The sequence below is a fragment of the Strongylocentrotus purpuratus genome, unplaced genomic scaffold (genome assembly GCF_000002235.5).
Source record: "Strongylocentrotus purpuratus isolate Spur 01 unplaced genomic scaffold, Spur_5.0 spur5_scaffold_14, whole genome shotgun sequence".
Lineage (NCBI taxonomy): Eukaryota > Metazoa > Echinodermata > Echinoidea > Camarodonta > Strongylocentrotidae > Strongylocentrotus > Strongylocentrotus purpuratus.
Window position 1 is genome coordinate 17,584,902 of NW_022145599.1, and position 22,062 is coordinate 17,606,963.

Here is a 22,062-nt window from a genome sequence, read left to right on the forward strand (position 1 = left end):
GGCCCCACCATTTCTGTATTTATCATTTTAAACATGTTCTGTGTAATATAGTTTGCTTCAAATTTGTAGATGTTCTTTCCAAAGTCTACGTAAATTTCAGCGACGAAATCTTCATGTAATCCAGAATGTACAAAGCTATTTCTCTTCCCCGTAAGAAAGGTTTTAATATTCTGCAACTTGCTCAACAATCTGATTTGCTCTTGTTTCTCAGGATATACAAAGCCGTTTTTCCTCCCCATAAGTGTCTGCTAATCGTATTAAATATTTATCCACTTTGATATGCAAACAGAAATATGGACAGGTTCTTTTGTCCTTTTGAGAATGAAAAGACTTGAATTGTCAGATTTGCGATCATTCTACCAATACGTTGAGTCAATATTTGATTTGTTGCTCTCCGCGTTGAATCCATGACCTTCGGTTATTCTTCCAAAAATAAGAGTTTTTGAAAAGAAAAATTCCACCCGTATCTACTCAATATGGTGAACCTGGGCTCACATCGCCAATATTTACTTGCCGCATTATGTAAAGATGATGGGACTGTGAAAAGAAAAATATCCGCTTTTAAACACAAAATGTGTGTTTGTATGAAAATCGCAAACTCTATGCAAGTATTGTTGTTAATGCTATCACAATCAGTAATGAATTGTCCTGTACCATGAGTGTTCGGTACATGTAAGTGTTGATACAAATGTACATTTGTGCGGTTATGATATATCAAATTTGTCTCCCCTTGTTCTAAAATACGGCGAGGTCCATGTAACTTATAACAGGGGATTGATTTATTGGTTTAAAAGGTTTCTCAAGATATTGTGGTCTCAAAATTGCCCACACATTTTGGATGGTGGTATATTCTTTATATTCTTATTCTATTTCCCAGATACCTTTTGAGCCCGCTCCTGTCCACCCCCCCCCCCCCCCGATCTCCCATTAGAGTGAAGAAACTTTGTATCCAAACTATCTTGATGACCCTTCTCATTGTGATTAGTGGAGCTTTCAGTAGAGTATGCCATTATATCTTACTTGGAAATATTTTTCAATACAAAGTCATGGTTAAATTTTCTTTTTCTCCACCAAACTTCACGTAACTTTCCCGCAAAGATGTGGTTATTGGCCGAAGCCATAATTACCACTAACTCTGCAGTAATCTAGATCATAGGTTTATAGATATCGTTACTTTATGACATTTCTAGCTTATGAATTTGGGCCAAGACTGATCTATAAAAAGTTCAAAGCGAGTCTCCATCTGGTACGTCATTTGACATTTCAAATTCAAGTCATCATAATATCTAGAAAACTTTCGAACTCGTTTCTATTATTTCAAACTCTACCGCAGAACGAAAATATGGGAAAACCGTGCTGGTAATTAAATTAGAATATGATTAATGAGGTTCGCGTGGTCATATTTGGAAATGTAGAACTGCCCAACACTTTTGCTCATCTCCTGCTTTTGTCGTTATAGATGCTCAACTTTCATCAAAATTCCATCAGCGCTGTTTACCAGCGCCTTTTCCTAACTGTAACCGCGGGTTTGTGGAGTCCCTCTGTGGTAGACTGGAAGGAGATTACATTAGCAGAAACAGTTACTCACTAAATACACAATTATTTGTTATAGTATGAAGCTCGTATATATATAGATTATACACCTGTTTATGAATATTCATATTTTGTTTTGAATTTTGAATTGAACAGTATAGACTATTAAACTATAGTCTTGACATAACGCTTCTCGATCAAAAGCGTCTAGTCTGCACAGTAGTACATTTGAAATAAGGTAGTTGTCTACCCTTATTTTTGCGTGGAATCAATCCCTACTATAAAGCTTACAAATGGTTTGATTTTTGCATTGCGATTGTAAAAATGAAATTTTTAAATGGTTTAAGGACCTCGACCCATCAAGAATAGAAAAGATAAAACGATCCAGCCCCCACCCCGACAAAAAATGTGAAATTATCAACATCCGCATAACATGACATAGTGTAGCATTTGAACAATTTTATTTGGATGCTTAAAATATCTCTTGGGGGGGGGGGTTGTCGAGGGAATGTGGGAACCGGATAGAGCGATATAATGTATACGAGGTGACGATTTAACGATATTTTCAAGCTGTTAAATACCTTTCTGACCAAAATCATAAATTATGTTGAAACTCTAAAGCAACGGTGATCGCCTCTTCAACGGGTCTATACACCAACAAGAAGGGATTTGGTTTCAGCATGGTTTCAGTACGTGACGATGGCCCTGGAAAGGCGAGAGATTTGGAAGTCCTGTGGTTGATATAACGTGCCTAAAATATGCATCTCATGGTCATCAAATTGGACGATTATTTATCCGCCGTCAAAAGAGCCACCTTAAATCTTTCAGCCAGACAAATAACCGAATTGACCACAAACACAGCGAGTCATGATTGAATTACCAACACGTGCGAACTAATTCTTTATTGGCATTCCTTCGTTCTTTTGATCTTTCATAAAGAAGAAAAAATGAATAATGCGCAGCCACACAAATGAAATTAACCGTGCCCAAAGTTTCCACAGTGACTTGCAACAAGGAATCGAATTTGTCGGACCGAGCGGAAACTTTTGTCGCGAAGGATCGATACACACCTAAATGATTATCGTTTCGTTTTCCGACTCCGTCGCGCTATGATTATTCAAATTAAATTTAATTATGAAGTAAACGTATTCTTAGAGACCAACCCTGCCTACTAATGTAGGCTGTCAATAAACATTATGCTTCGCGTACAAATGGACGCAGACGACTGTTTGCGGTTGGGATATTTTGTTGTACTTCTAGTTTCGCGCGCGTTTCTTCTCTTCCGCGTTTCACACCTAGATGTGGGTTCAGCTGGGTAGACAGCACTCATTGAATAGTGTTATTTTTACCCTTTCCTACAATTTTGTTTCCAATTCCTCAACAATTATGTATCACGTGACTAGGTCGCAGGGAGTTCATGCAGCGAAGGAACGTGTTTGATTGAACAATTGGTCAATCGGCGATAAGGAAAATGGGGAAAAACTGTGTATTTAAATTAGCTTTGGACAAATTCTATATTTAGAAACTTAGATATCGAATTTAAAGTCAGGTTTATTCCAGGAACCATTTAAAATTGTTGAAATTAGATTATGTCTCCTGGCAAACGCGTAATCGGGCATCATCATTTGAATACATACATTTGTAAATCCAAAGCAATCAAATCAAATTAACTTATTTTGTTTTAATTCGATGAATCAATTTTCATTTTGAATAACACATGGGCCTTCATCAAACTTTTGACACAATATTGTGTGAATCGTTGTGAATATTATTACACTATTCTTATTTTCCTGTATGGTGGTGACAGTTATTGGCGAATTATCGCATTATGTAAAGATAATCATGATCAACACGTATAGTACCCACTGAAACACGTCATTAAAGTTGATAAATGTTTAGCTCACAACTCTAAGGGCACGTCTTATTTATGATTCTGTAACTCATCATCAGATATACCAATATGTAGTTTAACAAAATATATAAGATACATTTAAATGGCGAGAATGAAGGCGCATGCCAGAGTGTAAACTATCAAATTAAAATCGTTTGACCATGTTTGTCATCCCTGTAGTCCCACAGCTTCATATTCATGTGTTGATAGGTTTTGAAATATTTGGATCGCCTTGGCACGTTATTCTAGATTTTTGACAAGCTGACACACTTTGGGGCAATCCTAAACAGGTCAATGCCACTTTTCGTGGTAGAATAGCCCAAAGGATTATTAGACATGGTCAAATTTAATCAATGTTTTTCTTTTTAGGTTAAATTAAGTCCGTTTCGTCGAACCAAATGGATTAATTGGGTTAAACCGTGGTCAGTGCGATGCCCCGGGGATTGTTTACTTCAGTCTCTTATAATCACCTCGTCATATTTCATATTTAAAAGAGAACTGTGACAAAACATATACAATACGTATATTTCTATGGAAACCAATGTAGCAAATTTACAAGTAATTGGATAGTCCTATTTCAAATAGGGCCTGCCAAAATTACAATAGAACCCAAGCAGCGTCACTCCATGACGAAAATGAGCACTAAACACGATCACAAACTTACGACTTTGGAGAAATAAACTCAAGTCCAAATCAAACCTGATGTCCTGTTAAGATTACATAAATAATATAACACGTCATTACAATGTTCGCACAATTCAAGAGGTGTAGGACAAGGCTATTGAAATCTCGAAAGTCTCGAAACTTCAAAGAGATCATCGTAATTAATCATTTTCTTATATTTTACTCATAAATTGTCATTTTGTCTTCTTACAGCATGCAACTGCAACCTGCACGCACGCAAATGCCGGTTTAACATGGAGCTGTACAAACTCTCGGGGAGAAAGAGCGGTGGGGTCTGCCTCAAGTGTCGCCACAACACGGACGGGAGGTACTGCCACTACTGCAAGGAGGGGTACTACCGGGATCAGTCTAAACCTATCACGCACAGGAAAGTTTGCAAAGGTGAGATATAATTGAGTAATTGAAAAATATTTAAAGGTACGTTGTAACATTGAGGATGTTAGACATTTCTGCACAGCGCAATAATATGCTCGGATTCCACTCTCTGTTCTATTGGTATTAAAAAAAAACGCTTGACGTAGAAAATATAAAACTAGTTCATGAACTGCAAAATAACACTTCGGATACTATTATCGTGATATTCAAAGTTGGATTTGCCTTCGCATAATAAAGACTGTCTTATATAGGCCCATTTTCGTGTGGCATAAAATGGCATGGACAGTGGTTGCTAGGCGTGGCTGCCTAGAAACAAGTACTCCGACATGGGATACGTGATTTTTTATTCAATTTCTACTTAATTGTTACTATTGAGGGGTACATTCGTCATGAGACTTGTTTTATATTAAACCTTTCAAACATTCCTCAAATAGATTTAACATTTATTTAATCCTATATGTTTATCTTATGTACATTGTAATTCAACATCTACCGTAGACGAAAACATTTTTTAAACAAGACTATTTCGCTTCAATAATGAAGCGTTATCATTTTATTGAATTATGACCACGAATGAATATGAACACGGGCAATGGTCCGTACTTGGCATCGGTCGTGCACAATACAGGCGCATCAGTAAATATACAAAGCCCATTTACACTTGCAACATGGCCAATACAGTCAATACAGAGCGAAACATGGGAGGAATGGTATCCATTCTCCGCTGCACTATTGCGGCCGTGTAACACGGCGGTAAATGAGCTTGTCACGTCTCCGCCGCCACTGAGAAGTGACAAGCACCATCCTTCTTGGCTGTCGAGCCCTGATCCGGGGATTCTTTATGAGTTTGGTGAGGGTTAATAGAGTTCAAGCATCTCCGACCTTGACACAAAGACGAGCCAAGGGGGTAAAAATCAGGTTAGACCATCAATTCGAAACAGAACCAATCCAAAAACCCTCCAACTTAAATATTGCGGTCTAAAGAAAACTGGAACAGAAGCCTGGTTCAAGTCTATTTAAGACAGAATTTCGACTCTGTTACAATTTACTCCTGCTCGAACTATCGTGACGTCGACATTTTTGTTCAAAGGCAAAGGTCACGAAACCCCTCCCCTTCCCCACTTACACCCTTTTCCTTTAACCCTATATCGTTCCAACTCTATAGAAATGCAAATTATCATTAATAAAATATTGACTCGCCGTCCCCTTTTTTGTATAGCTACACTTTCTGTCTAATTGTCATCAATTGTTTTTCTTTTTTCCAAATAAATCTGTCTCCCTCTTTAATCGTAACCGCTCTATCAGATGATATCGTACAGCTAAATTAAAAATACCTTGCGAGAGTGTTACCCTGAATGCAAATTTTTGATCGTTCAAAATATAGTTGTTGACCTTAATATTGATACTTTTATCTTGTTCTAAAAGAGATCAATTTTACGACATTGAACTTGAGGATCATTTCACACTTTTCTATTAACTCACGGTTATCACTATACTAGAGCGCCCCCCCCCTCCTACCCCAAACCCTATTTCTATCTTTCTCTCTCTCTCTCTCTCTCTCTCTCTCTCTTTCCCTTTCTCTCCTATCTGTGTCACGTCACTGCGCTGTCCACACCCCTCAGCCGATATTAAGGTCATTGTTTCTGGCTACTGTTTTGCATCATCCGACGTGCCGAAAGGTTTAATTTACTCGTATAAGATATACTCTCGATCCAATTTTCTCAGCCAAGGTTTCCAAATTATACTTTTCCCGTTCGCTGAATTGAATAACTCTCACTTTGTTTTATCTGGAACCGAGTTAACCACGAGGTATTTGGGAAATAAATACGACCATATTTTCGTTTCTCTATCGGGGGATGTTGAGCTTACGATGCAAACTATTATTTGAACAGACTTATGGGTATATGGGTATAAAGAAAAGTCAACATATTCTTATAACTTAAGCTCTCATTTTCTTTCTTAACTTCGACTTGACTTGCATATCAAGGTTTTTGTTAGAGAAGAATTCGAGTTTTGTTCCTGAGATTAAAATTATTGTGAAAACCTGTCTGGAAGCAAGTAGGAAAGGTTGATTTTGAAGTTAATAGAAATGTGAGGTTTCAGAATCATCAAATTGATAAAAATTATTGCTGAAAGTCGCATGTACTGCACACAGAAATCTGCCTGTGGGACTACACTAATATGTGGCATGAATGTTTGACCCATACTTTTCAACTAATGACAGTCAAATTTAAAATATGAGGGCGTTTGAAAATCAATGCATGTCAGGGTACACTTCTACTATGACTTTCTCCGAAACTGGCATCAAAATAATGAAATAGCTCACAAATTATTTTACCCCTCTACCAAAAAATCATTCTTCTCTTTAAATGCGCCTTTGAGTGGGTGTACATGATGTATGTAGCACTCTTCGTAAGTTTGTTCTATATCATTGGCATGTAACCTTCTGGCTGTGTTGGATGGAGATGAAGGCTACCTCAGGGTACGCCTCAACCAGTCTCGTCTCACATAAACACTTGATTCGATCGATCACACGGTTCACACCCACCACTTTATTTTCAATTGGGTATTTAGGAGCCCCCCCCCCCCCCGCCCTCCCCTCCTCCCCCTCCCCCGTCCCATGTTCGTCGGCGGCCACACACATCTCAACATCATGTACCGCCCATGAGATTCATTATTTGTTTTGCTGTAATTTTATGCGCGTTGATATTTATTAAGAAAAACGAACATGCCTTTCCCTCTATCTATTGTTATCTTCCACTCTGTCAATTGACGTCTATAAATTATTAATATTTGTTTTGTTTCATGCTGTTCAAAGAGAGAGTCATACTCGCATTATGTTGCCTCATATTTATAGACATGACACTCGACTGCATTCGAAGTCATGTTGCGTCATGCAGCATTGTCATTGGGCAAATAGTTGCATATAACACCATTTTGAAGAAGAGTGAAAAAAAATTAACCGCCATTTTAGCTGTTCATATACGTCTCACCTTTATTTGGTGCTCTAGATATTATGATAACTTTGGAAACACCCACCTTGCTTTTTATAAATATATTCCAATACTGGTGTTCTTTGATGCAGCAGTCAAGCCTTCTCAAGCCGGTTTTCCACCGCTTGCACAAAGTCCCCCCCCCCCCCCCTCCCCTTCGAGAAAATTTATCGTTTTTTTTCTCGTCGTCTCGTCTCTACAGCAAACAGTCGCTCACACCCATGCTCTTCAAGTCCAATGCCTTCCCTAAGTGCCTCCACTCATGTTTAATTGACAAATATTATCAGTAACCCGATTGTTTGAGGAGCCGGGTCCAGTCATCAGACTTGAGCTTGACATGTTAAGAGTGACAGGCTTCTTGGCAATGGTGATGCAAGGGGACTGCCATGTCGCGTCCATGGCGTTTGGCTTGCCAAACGATCAAGAGGTCGTGGGGGGGGGGGTTCCAGGTGATATTCCAGGTGACACCCCCCCCCCTCCTCCCATCTCATTATTTGTTAAGCCTGATCTGCGAATCGAAAATATTGATGATACTTTTTTATTCATTGGGAGAGAGAGCGTTGGATCGGCTTTTCTTATTGTTCAGCTAATTCGATCTGAGAACACCGCCCCCCCCGTCCTACGCCCTCGTTCAAAAGTGTCTTGCGACGCCCTGACTGGGAGACGTGTCCCTCAAAGTCATGAAAGCAAATCTAAACCATGTTGTCAGGTATCACCAGTCTATTTGGGTATTTCTTTAAATGGAAAAATAGCAAAATGAGCTCAATATGACCGCAAAAGCCACCAGAAATAAACAGTTTAGGGGCACTTTCAAGAAAAGAAAACGAATAAACTGAAGCATAATATCCCAGAGGGCTAAATCTGGTCTATTAGACATTTCTAGAGTCAGTTACACAATATCATTCGAATGATTTTTTTTTTCCTACCTTATTCCTTCAATATACGAGCTTCAAATTCGTAAAGATAATAACATTAATAAAAGAAACGCGCTCAAATACTAGAAATCATATTTATGTCACATTTTATTGTCATTTCGTCAATAATTATAGTAATGTCGAGATAATATCCCGTAATTCTGAGACGGTGACGAACACGACTGATTACACACTGCATTGCAAATGCATTAGTTATTGTTTCATAGAGAATGTTCATTGACTGTCTGCTTTGAGCGTTTTGTGGTAGAGACTTGCTTTAAAGGGCACATGGTCACGATCATAGGTCATTCAGACGTCGAGCTGTTCGCCATTTTCAAAAACTCAGCTCCAACCATCTGCAAGACTCATTGACACGTTTTGCGGACACGAGCCGACAAATGTCACGTCGACCACAAAAACTAATGTTCAATCATTTAGCTGTTCATGCTTTCATTATGGTGTTCAATGATGCATTGGGGTAAAGGGCTTGTTCAGGATGCCTTCAAATTACCCTCATGACAATTGGACATTGTTGGAATAACGCCCGTGACCTATACGTACAGACGTTCTTGTCACCTTTCATTTTCTAATTCTATGTTTCTTCCTTTTTAAACACCCTGTGCTGCCAAAGACATTTTTCATTGTGTTCTTGAACGATAATTTGCTGTCCCTATTTCCCCTATCTTGCTCTCTAAATGTGTCTCTCCATCTCTCTCTCTCTCTCTCTCTCTATCTATCTATCTTTCTTTCTATCTCCCATTCTTCCATGTCGTCGTCCTCTTCTCTTTCCATTTACATCTTCAAGCACTCTCTCTCTCTCTCTCTCTCACTCTCTCTCTTTCTATCTCTCGATAACCGTCTATCGTCAATTTATAAAAGACATTATATCTATACCACCACGACATCTTATTGTATATATCATTCATATCATTTACATTTCTTCATGTAAGTAATGAATGTTGTAACAATAACAATCGCCCTTGCTCATTCTGTCAATCCTTTAAAACAAAACAAAAATTACTTTCTTTTTACTTTTGCATTAGATTTAATCCATATAGTCTGATAACTTTAATAGTGATACTTTTGAAAATGTCGAGGAAACGTGAAAGTGTAATATCGAGGATGCATTACCTTCATGAAAAAATAACACACTACCAGACTGTGTCTGACATATGTTATCCATGTCAAACGCCACAGGCTTATCAAACAATAACGAATCTCGAAACTCAAGAAATTGTCATTTCCCGCAACGAGGGGAGAGAACGGACAAGCCTGTACAAACTTTGGATTTACAACAGGCCCCCAGAAGGCCTAACCCTCGATAGAAAAAAAAAATAACACAATATCATTTTCCCGCCAAAAATAAACGTCTGACTCGCTCTGGACGGACTAGACGATAGACATGATAAAGGAAATTAGACAACGAGAAGTAGTGAATCACGGCAAAGAGTGATTCCATCTCTAGGCGAGTTTACCCCGTGTATCGGGGATCATAGACTGTCCTCATATCTTCCCCTAAGTGTGTGCTGAAACTGTCAGGGAAAGGGGTGAACCCGTATTAAAGAACGCGAAGACATTCTAATAGACCTTTTATAAACAGTGACATGTCAAGAAGCACTTTTTTCTCATACACTGTACATGTAATTATAAACCGGATTATAAAGCATGATCAAGAAATGGCGTGGTGTAACAAAATAGCTCCCCCTTTATCTTCATTCTACCAAAAAAAATGAAATCCCGTTTTACTCCATACCCTAAATTATTTGATATTTAAACAAGAAAAAGAAATTTAAAGAACCACTAGCAATTTCTATTGAAAAAGCTTTGGCTTCGTTCAAATACACTTTCAAAGAGATTAAGGGGTTAGGGGAATAAAGAACAAAGTTCGCAAGTCGACGGACGGTCGTACAAGTCTCTCCATTGCAGCAGGGTTCTTGAAATCGGTAAACATCCAGATTTACAGGTAAATTCGCCCTTTCCGTAAAGCTTTATCGTACAACACAGCATATTTGGTTGGGGAACACGTGGAATACATCTTGCATCATTGAAACCTGAAGGATTCCCACCTGCCTTAGCTTCCATGACCTCACCAAACATGAGGTTCATGACCATAGATCGACCCAGAAAATCTTTGTTTTCCTCGAAATATGGTCTTAAGACAGAGAACAAAATACACGTGTGTGGTTTTTTCTTTTCAGCTTGTTATGAGGCGTGCATCGTAAATTCTGCAGCGTCTTTGACTGTTGTGTGACTGTAACATCATCGCTTAATTTAATCTTCCTTTAGTTTCATAGCTTCTAGGGATATATTGGTTAATGGAGCTTAGAGATAACTGAAGTTACAATTCGTTTGGGAGCAAATTGTCATGTGCGTACATATTATGCTGGCATTTAGACTGTACATACGTTTCACCTGTCAATGAGATACAGATACAAATTATGAAACAGTCTAGATCTAATAATGATACCTTTTACCAAGATAAGAGAAAACGAACTTTGAAAATTGATTTCAGTATCGATCTCAATGATAGCTCATTGATAGGACTCTCTCAGCGCTATAACCAAATTAATATCTGTATCACAAATACACGTATGTAAAAAGTTTGTACAAAAATTATGAAAAAAACATTACTGCAGTAGTGCAGTTAGATCAAAATGACATTGATATTTCCCGTTGATAATCTAATATTGAGGGAAGCAATTTCCTCGATGGAATTGCTGGAAATAGGTTTAATTTGATGTTGTTGTTCAATACGTCATATACATTAACTGTTTACTGAAGATAAGAAATTGTATTGCGCAAATTCAAATTAAAACATAAGGAATTCATAAAGAAGGTAGACGTAGAGTGAATATAACAAGTTTGAAACGATAATGATTTATACCTCAGCCTTAGAATAGAAAGAATAAATGTTGCCTAGTCAAAAGAGATGGCTGGAGATAAGATGCTGGATATGTATGTTGGAATGCACATCAATGACAAAATGTAGTCTCTTAAAAAGGATAAATCCCTAATATAACTTGCTCGTGAAAATAAGCAAACTATATTGTCATACTGCATTTATCATTACGGGATTAGTTTTTAAATTTTGCATATCTAGCATGTCTACCTTGGCATTCTTTCATTAGCCAATCTATTTCTCAGTGACATTTCATACTGCTACATACTCGTCCATTCAACATGTAAATATAAACATATGACATATCTCGCTTCATACAAACGATTTCGTATTCATTAGTACAGAATACAGATACATCATATTTTAGCACTACGGGTGAGGGTTTCACAAGGTCTTTCAAAGGAAGGCACATATCATTCTTGAATACATATCCTCATTTTTAGCAGAACCACAAGTTTGTTCAGGTCCCTTCGGGATACTGCAATTCCCGATCGGGGTATTCTCACATCACACCGCTGGCCATTCAGCCATACTTTTACATGCTTAACCCAATATGTTTTGTAAGCGGGGATGATAATAGAATCGCAATATATCGAAAGAAATAAAAAGATTTGTATCCAATCTCCTTACTGTATCATTCATAATCGTGCCAATTTACGGGGTCATAGCCCCAACAAATACAGCACAAAAGTGCGAGAACTTTGAGGTTTCTGTGACAGTACAAATAGGGGGCCTCATTCTTGCGCCCATGATAGCGAGAGAAAAAAGATAGAAAGAGATTTAAATCGGTGATAAGATTCAAAGCAAACTCACAGCCATTTAGCGCTTGTTAGGTTTCTATAAAAGTACATTTGCTCAAACACGTCGAACCGTTTCCCACTCTTTCTTTCATCATTTCTCCTTCTTTTCTACTCAATATGAAAATCCGAGATCTCTTATTCGCTAGGTGCCTCGAGGGAAAACTATCGAGTAGCAAAATAATTATTTATGAGATTCTTTCTTTGAAAATGGAGGAGAATAATTTTTCTTTAAACCCACCCTGCGGTGAGATTTTTTTGTGACAAGGCTGAGCCCAGGAAATTGCCGTCATGTAACTCTTAGCAATGCATTAATAACTCGACAGATGCATTTTTGTTGTTTACACATATTTGTTATTTGGAATGTTTGTTATTTCATACGCGTATTATTCATGTGGGTTTTTCTTAGTATTTAGTAAAAGGGATATTACAGATGCGAAGTGTGTTCACCGACTATTGGTTTTGTAGGATTTCATTACCAACAATTAATTGTATTATTAAATCCATCTTCAATGACACTTCGTTTTTAGATAAACAACGCGCAATTTGTTACATGTCAATAAATTATACATGACATTTTTACAATTATGCAAACTAGGTATTATTGCTATCCATTTTCTTCCCTTTCTCTCTCTCTCTCTCTCTCTCTTTCTCTCTCTCTCTCTCTCTCTCTCTCTCTCTCTCTCTCTCTCTCTCTCTATCTCTCTCTTTCTCTGTCCCCGTGAGCACCAATATTGCCATTCGTAAGGCTTTGGATGCTTTTAAATGTTGATGAGACACTTCCATTTGATGACAAATTCGTCTGATAACTCATTGCACTCTTGACACTTAGTTCCGTTTTGCAGGGATTCTAGAGTACTGTCTGATAGATGGCAAAAAGTTCTGGAACCGCAAAAGGAGGCCTCCCATCTCCCCTAAGATAATCCACATTCTACCATCAGCCAATGGCCCCTTCACTGTTCACTCTTCCAATCTTAAGACAACCATGGAATCAATGTTGCCCTACCCCCCCCCCCCCCCCCATCCTACGTTGCACCCCTCACTCCTTGATAGACTCCTACTTCAAATATCCTTTGGCGACCTTAAGTTGTGCGGCTAACCGCGCGTATTTAAGAAATCCCCGAGCCTGCCACTGTGACACGCGCTTGTCACATTCTGCGACCAGAAGTGCACTTTTGGTTAGAACTTGAGACAGCTTCGAACTCACTGCTTGATATGAAGATAAGAAGACTGATGCTGGCTATTTCATTCAATTAACAAACACCAATAAACATCATTCACACTAAGAAATAAAGGTACAATTCTGCTACAAAAGCAGCATCCTCTGCCAAATACACGTAGGTGGATGCAAATCTGCACCCCCATAGCACCTTTATTAATTTCTAAGTGTGTTATTTTAATCACAGTTTCACTTTCACGTATAGGAATTAAAATACACTTGTCAAGTGTTGCATCCCTGTATGTCATGGAGAATTCACTTTCGTGATACATCCCGCATCAGCATTCATGACAATAGATGAATCAATAATTTCTATGATTTACTCGATTTTACGAAATGTACTGAAGCAGAAGACTCTCACCGAGAGCTCTGGTGGACTCATCAAGTTGCTCACTTATGATTAACAAATAACTTGTTTTAAGGAGTAAGTGGGTATATACTATACCTTCAATTGTTCAACTATCAAGACTGAGGGGCCTCTAAAATTCTACACCAAAAAAAGAGACTGGATACCCCCATCCATGCCCCCCCCCCCGCCTCCGCCCCTCATCTTCTCATCACCTCGACCTCTCTCTCACTCCGACCCAACGAGATTCAAATATTGTCTTAGCGTCGGAGGAATGCTCGCATCACTCAGCGGATTAACAGCTTGGTGAACTTGAAAAGTACAGGAGGGGTCCCAGCGAGATTCTGAGACCCTCTTGTTGGTTGGTAACGGACACTGTTTTGCTTACATCTCAGATAGCATTTCGACTGGAATCATTTGGTAGTGCCGATTCCTTGGCCCGCATAGACTGTCTCCCAGACGCGTCTAAACAATACGATGGTTGCATTGAGAGAGACTTGGTGTATACACATTTAAATACGAATCGGACGAGTCAAGTGGTGTCTCACATGACTATGTATTCCTTTTGTCATGGAAATAGCGTACACTGCTGGAGCAAATAGCATCAATCAAAGATAACTTTAGCTGAGTAATATGAATTCCTCTGTAAATGTGTCTTCAAATAATCATTATTGGTGGATTAACACCTACAACCGGCATCAAACTTTAAAGTGCTTGACTAATAAGTAGTGCGCTACCATCTAAAATGGATGTATTTCTATGGTTTTAATCATCAACTGTATCTCATTGCAATCTTTGTTTAATTCTTAGCTCTTCACCTAGTGTTTACTCAAAAGATGGCAGCACTTAAAGCATTCGAATAGACTGATCTTCGATTTTAATGGATACAAACGTACATGTTATCTTCAAGAGACGAACGTAACATCTTTCAACTTCTATTTCCAATTTCTTTCCCAAAGATAGCAAAGTACCGGTCTGTAATGCTCCTTTCAACAACCTTTCATCATTGTTAGCTTGTACAAAACCAATTTGCTCAGTTGATAACCGTCTCCGTTTTTTCGCCACAAAATAGAGAGAAATTGAATTCATTGAAAAGAATTGAACCAACTTACCCCGGGCAATGAACGATACTGGGGTGATAACAAAAAAATGGGTTCCTTTTAGAAACTAATAGCTGTGAGAAAAGGCGATTAGGTACGCATTGAAAATGTAACTGAATATACGGACAAAAAGAACCACGGCCGTGCGGTGCTAACCTTAGCCCTATGGTAGCTGCGAAGGCTCACATAGGTGGAAAGCAAGCGCAAGGACGAATTATTAGAGGGAGTTGTGTGATCTCAGAAGAAAAAAACTTTTGAAGAGAAATGGAAGAGAAGAAAACTGAACGTTGAAATGATGAAGAAAAGTCAGATTTGTAATGTAGAAAAAAAAGAACCCTTTCAAAAAGCTAAAAACTGACAAAGAGAGACAGGATGAGAGAACTATGCCAAAAGGCATATACTGCATCATATTTTACACCGCAATGGAGAAGAGTACTAAAACCAATGTCCACGTAGTTTGATTTATTCATAGGCTTTTAATATAAGTTAATGAGATGAATATCTAAACAAGATGTAAAGTTATACCCTACTCAAATTCGAACATTTTGTCGGGAGGAAAGGGTTGTGTAATTTTCTTCTTTTTTTTTTGCGGAACACGAGTCCTTTTTTTCATAAATTGCTTATAAATTTCATAACGTACATATTTGACAAGAAACCCTGCTATCGCACCGGATCCCCATTGACTTTCTCTTTTATAGTGTACATCCCTGACCGACCATCCCTCCCCCACATTCTCTCATACAAAAATGCACACAATTATAGTATTCGTGCGGAGACCTGTAGACGACCCCTGAAGGGAGGTTTTTTTCATACCACTATTTAGGCTAAACCAGAGCTGGAGGGGTATTCTTTAGCCCCTATCCACCACCACGATCCTCATAGCCAATACCACTCGGGGCGGGGGGGGGGGTGTGGACTATGCAAGATGACATGTCCGAGACTATCCAAAACACAGACAGAGTTCCTCACGACCCTCTAAAATGTGGTCGTTAGAGCCAACGTTACATTGTACTTATTTAAAGCCCCCTTTCGAAAACGGTCGCTCTATTTTTCTTTCTTTCTTTTTTTCTTTTTAAAGTGTCTGTCCCTTCACCAATAGCCCGAGGGTGAAGCGATTAAACACCTTTGGAATGTTTTCTTTTCTCGCCATCTACCGTCAATTCTTTCGTTGGTTTTTAACTATCAACTTTTTTCCACAAAAATATCTTTTTGCCTGTAAATGTTATAAAAGGTCGCCATTCATTCTACCTGGATAGATGCACAGTGTATGAATTCCGATCCACAAATCGTTTGCCCTTCACCACTGTTGTATCGAAAAGACCAGCCACACATTTAAAAATCAAACGTAGAATATCGTTATATCTATTTCTTTTTTCTCTCTCTCTTTCTCTCTCTCTCTATTTCTCTCTCTCTCTCTCTCTCACCGTCTCTCTTACTCCGTCCCTCTCATATTCCTTCTATTACTGTCATTAAAATTTCTCTATCTGCTCTAGGGTCTATCTATGTTTAGAATGTTTAGAGACCTGAAAGATGCAAGTAATCTCTGACATTTTCTGGAAATCGTTGAAGGAATTAATAAAAATATATGTCTGGTAATTGAATTTGATTTTATAGGCCTAGATGCTAATGTTATGCATTCTGTTTGATGGCTTTTTATAGTCTTTTTTTTTACTGTATGGAATATGAAATAGAATAAAAATATTCAATCTTACCGAGATCTATTGTTTCTAATCACTTAGTGATGTTTCTCCTTGCTGATAATTATGCTTTAAAATGTTGTAGCCTATTGATTTTTCATATGTCACACCGGGTTATCAACCGAAAAATCAACAAAACGTTTTCATCAAATCATTAATTGGTCGTATTTTAACCTGGTGTATATAAATATATATTTAACAGCTTAACTTATCATAAAATATTTATAAAAACATGTTGCTTGTTAGATATCAATAACGTGTTAACAAAATGTCTATGCTACAGTTTGCCACATTATATAAAGAAAAAGCATAATACTCAAGTGTAGCTTTGCAATATCGTTTTATTTACAAGCTATTGCTACTTCACTATGCTATTCACTCTGGAATCCTTTATATCACTCACTCATTCTTGTAAAATTTCACGCAATTCTTTGTTATTTATTATGTATATTGTTCGCACCGCTTTCTAAAGGGATATTTCCATATGCCATAGAGGTCAATAAAGGACTTTTTAATAAGGGAAGCAGAATTCATGATGAACCTAGACAGTTGTAATATTCATTACAAACTCATTTTGAAGATAATTTACACTGGTTGCTTATTAACAAGCATTTATGCTTTCTTAGCAGTTAGGTTTAAAAAACCAACCAACTAATAAAGCGCAATCACCCAATATACAGGTAGATTAAAAATGACCTTTGTTGACCATGGCATTTGGCAAATGTATCCCTCTAAAAAATAAATTATTGTATATATTTTCACGTGCTTCACACGGCTCTCTTTCACGCTTAAAGCTATCTCCGATGCACCCGAAGACTTGACAACTTTCCCGAGTCTGCTCTCTGATGCTTCTCAAGGTGACGATCTGCCCCCCTCCACCAACTGATAAGCCCCCCTCCACCACCCCTTGACATGGAGTTTTGGTGTCCCCGTCCCCCTTTAGAGATTCAGTTGATTCCAGTACCCCTCACCGGTTTTATCTTAATGTCGTCGTCGTGTTTTCTTGTCTGCACAGGTGTAAAATATTATTAGATTTTAGGATGTTTGAGGATAAACATGTTGGATGAGCATGAATAAGTGTTGTAGACGTATACCATTTTGCACAGCAGCTCTACAGGCATGCTGTCATTACATTTTATACTGCTTGATATGTAACATTTGTTCAAAGATGACGTTTCATTTGTTCATGTTACCTATTTGTCTACCTCTGTAATATCTTTCTCTACAACCTTACTTGCATGGAGTTTTGTGTGTGTGTGTGTGTGTGTGTGTCTTTTATTTTCTCCGTAAATTGACCTTTATTCATTTAACATTAATCTAACCCTTCCCATTCACTCTAACAGCTTGGAGAACCAAATCAGATGTGAAGTTTTAACTACCTTTATCTTGCATCATTGTTCCATGTCGTTTTTCTATCTCACAGTTTGATCTTTTTCCAGCACGACAATGTCTTAAGTGTTTTCTTTTATTGGTTTCATTTTATTTCGTCAGACATTGTAACTTTGCAATCTTATATGATATGATTTAATGAAGTGAATTGTAAAAACTGGTATTCGTATCTTTCGTATAGTTTGTCAGCATCCTTTGTCGACATCGTTCTGTGGTTCAATAATTACTAGTCGTTTGTGTAATCGTAGCATGGTGTGTGAAAATATTTAATTAAATTATAAAACCTGCACGGATGATTTAAGTAAATACAACAAGCGGTCTATCCTTTTTTTTGTCGATTTTGATTTAGAGTCTTGATTTTAAATATCAAATCCATTTTACTTGCACGCACAACATGAATATCAATGATCTATTAATAACACTTCAATTTATCTCCTGCCCCTATACAGCTTGCGACTGCCACCCCATCGGGTCCCTGGGCAGCATCTGCAACCAGACCACCGGCCAGTGTCCTTGCAAGGATGGCGTGACCGGTCTGACATGCAACAGGTGTTCGTTGGGTTACCAGCAGAGCCGCTCTCCCGTTGCACCGTGTATAAGTGAGTACAGAAATGGCGCCTCGAAAGTGGCGCCAATTCTTAAAGTGGTGCGCATGTATCTAAAGGGTGACATTGTTTAGAGTTGAAATTTAAGCGCATCAGACGTGTTCAGGTGACATCCTATCTGGTTTCTCGAAAATATACCTCGGTTGAGAACAAACAATTTGGCGCTTTTTATTCGTAAAAACCACCATGATTGTTGGATTTGTAAATAAAGCCCATAATTGTTTATTAAGAATAAAACAAAAAAAGGAGATGAAGATAAAAAAATCTTCGAAGCATATTTTCTAAACGGTTTCATTCTAATATGTGTCAAAAGCAATGGAATATATTTAAGATTGTGTTGCGGGCCATGAATTGTCCCTGCATTTCATCCATTGCTTATTTTGTTTATCCGACTGAAGAGAAAAAAGGACCTCATTTCATCCTCATTTCTCAAGGATGATCTTTTCGAGAAACTCAACAGTCCATTTCATACATCTGCACAGTCAGTAATCATTACACTGATCATTACTTGCACTTGTTTCCTATGGCATGTTTAATTGATGCATTTAAATAAAACTTTTTTGATTTATGAGTTTGCTTCTATTAAATGTAACAAAAATAAAATTTTGAAGTTATGTCACCGGACATTTCAAAAGATCTTACAAAAATGCTTTGGAAAATGGAGACCTCTAACATGGGTTCATGTTTCATTAATATTAATTTATAACGATAACATTCCTACTGGTAATGATATATCTAATCATTTACTGCTCTGAAATAAAGCTGGCTTGGGGTTATGTATTAAATTACAACGTGAACTACGCCATTTAAAAAAGTTCTGGTTTTCATTTGAAATGTATAAAAGATTGAAAAGAGCGTGAACGCCGATACTTTACTCAAATGTTAACTCAGTTGTTAAGATCAGAGAGTGTCACCTCCCTGTTAAGATTTAGTATTATAAAATTACTTTATAAGATGGGATATGGATTTTGAATGCGAATTACTACAAAATTTATGTGACATTATCTCTGAACTATGATCCTGGATAATAACGTAATATGTTTAATGACGTGTATCCATGGTATCAGAACTAAAAGTTTTGGTCTGTAATTATTTGAAAGTCTCAATAGGCTGAGGATTTTATCCTGCTATAACTTAAACAAGATAGATAGATGGAAAGATAAAGACATTAAGAATCTTTGGTGTGTTAATTGGACCGTCATGATTGCTTTTTCGTTATTCATTAAAAAAAGATCATAATGAATTAATATTGTTACTTTTTTTATCATTATCATTATTATTATTATTATTATTATTATTGTTATTATTATTGTTATCATTATTGAAAGAAAAACACTGCACTGCTCCTATTTCCACCTCACTGCACTTTTAGTTTCATGCCATTATCATTTTTGTTGTTAATATTTGGTTTTGACTTTCATTCCCTTACAACCTCATTCACACTCTGGTTGGTTTGCAGGTGCGACTAATTTTAGGATTTTAATTTTCCTCTTTTATTAATTTATTTGATTTCATGACCGTTGATTATTTTATCTTCTTTCATCTCCCATGCATTGATCATCATCATCATCATCATCTTCATCCAAATCATCATCACTCATGGGTCTCGGTTCGTGTTATAGGGATCAAAGGTAATTATCATCTTGCACTTGCACTCATGTTAAATTTTCATCCACAACTTCATGAGAAGTAGCTGGTTTTATTTTTAATTTATCTAAATTTTATTCTAACCCAATCGTAAAGACTTTCGGGAAATCAACCTGAGAGCTATTCCTACATCCTACTTTTGTTGAAATATAAGAAGAAATCATGTTCGGATTGTGCAATACATTTTTGTATTGTCCGCACATTTCAAAAGGTCCCATATACGACCTTGCACGTGGATATTTAGAAGTGTCGTAGTCGAGTGGTTTAAGCACTTGACTTGAAATTCAAAGGACGTGGTTCGATCCCCGATACGGCACTAAATTCCTTTGGCAAGGAATTAATCTTCATTTGCCACACTCGACCCAGGTGAGGTAAATGGGTACCTGGCAGGAACTAATTCTTTGAAATGCTGGAGCGCTGTAATTGCATCTAGGCTAAAGCCAGGGTGATCATTAATGCGCCTCGGAAAAGAATTTCTAGATAGACGGCGCTATAGAAATGCCTATAATTATTATTATTATTATTATTATTTAAAATACCTTTGGATGAGTTTTCGAAAGTCTTTGCCATGTGATTTGTATTGTTGATTCAATTCTGGTAAGGTGAGTTGCCACTTAAGTGTTTTTCAGTTATGTGGTTCTTGATTTACATTCGTTTAGTAATGATTGATTGGTTTAGTGAATGGATGGCTGATCTATTGAATGGATGAATGATGCTGTACAATTCGGACGTGATTGGTGTATTCTTTGCTTGAGTGAGTTGACTGTTTGAGTATGAATTGACTGTCAATCGAGGGGAAAAGATGTTCTCTGAAGAAAATAATCATTCCGCCAGCAGCAGAGTAATTTTCAGAGAACGCCCTTCAGTTGTAACACGAAAACAAAAATGTGGTCTGTAAGACTTAAAATTTGATGATTGCTCTCTCTCTCTCTCTCTCTCTCTCTCTCAGCTGTTCTTTCAAAGGCAGGTCCACACACCAGAGTATTATTCAGTTCTTTCTCAATCTCTCTCTATCTCCATCCTTCCTCTTCATTACGTCATATTGTCTGTTACCTTCCATAAGCATGATAACTTGATAAGTGTTGCAGTGCCTTTTATCGATATGCTAAAGCCATAAGGGCGTTACCTCCTATCTGTATAGAGTTCGAAAGATATATATGTTTACAAATTTGTCAGTGACTATTCTACCGCGCACAAAACTTATATTGCGGGCTCTGCCCTTGCATGGCGAAACTTTTCAAAACGCTGGCCCAAAGTTTCAAAACGGTGGTATCACATTTAGAATGCCATCGTATCAAGGTGTGCTTACTAGATACAAGCGATAGGACAACCTCAGACATGTATCATGCAGTGTCATATTTAGTCTCGACCGACAATGATCGGTGCTCCAATTTCCCATCCGTCCTCCCTCTCCCGGGTCCCACCGCTGCCACCGATGCTAATCTCTCCGTACTCGCACTGAAAGATTCGACACCTCCAAGAATTAAGATGAGGAAAAAGGGAATACAAAGGGTTTAAATGGAAATAAGAAAGAACTGAAAGGGTACCAGCCATTTGGGGGTAGTTGTATAGCGGCAATCTTTTAAGGTAACGTGAACCTTAGGCAGGTGTTGAAAGAGACGGTTTAACATCGATAGGAGACAGCTAAAATGCGTCGTATTTATTCAAGCATTAGCATGGCTATTTTTCTCTCTCTTTTACCTCGTTCTTCATGAACCGTTACGGAAATAAAGAATAGAAAAAAGGGGATGGATCAGAGAAGGGATGAAAAGGAGGATAAGGGAAGAGGTGAGAAATCCGAGAGACTTAAAGATTTATTTAAAAAGAGCAATAAATGGATCCATTTGGCTAGCACTATCCCTAAATGTTTGGGCCGTTTAATGCTATTATGGGTCTAAGATTGGTCTGAATGCGAAATCGTTCAACTCTTTATTGACAGATATTTACAGAGTTTTTATTTTTGTTAACCATAA

General features: G+C 37.7%; 1 protein-coding gene across 2 annotated transcripts in view; it reads left to right on the top strand.

Moving 5' to 3' along the window:
- Positions 1-4,304: 4,304 nt before the first annotated feature.
- LOC576509 (netrin-1) overlaps positions 4,305-22,062 on the top strand; it is a 33,031-nt gene continuing 15,273 nt past the window's right edge. Inside the window, exons 1-3 of one of the 2 annotated variants that reach the window (XM_030984342.1) lie at positions 4,305-4,489; positions 18,287-18,436; positions 20,065-20,073. In XM_030984342.1, coding sequence (XP_030840202.1) covers positions 4,342-4,489; positions 18,287-18,436; positions 20,065-20,073 — 307 coding nt within the window. In that variant the 5' untranslated portion in view covers positions 4,305-4,341. The remainder of the gene's footprint in view (positions 4,490-18,286; positions 18,437-20,064; positions 20,074-22,062) is intronic. The other variant, XM_030984343.1, reaches the window with a different exon arrangement.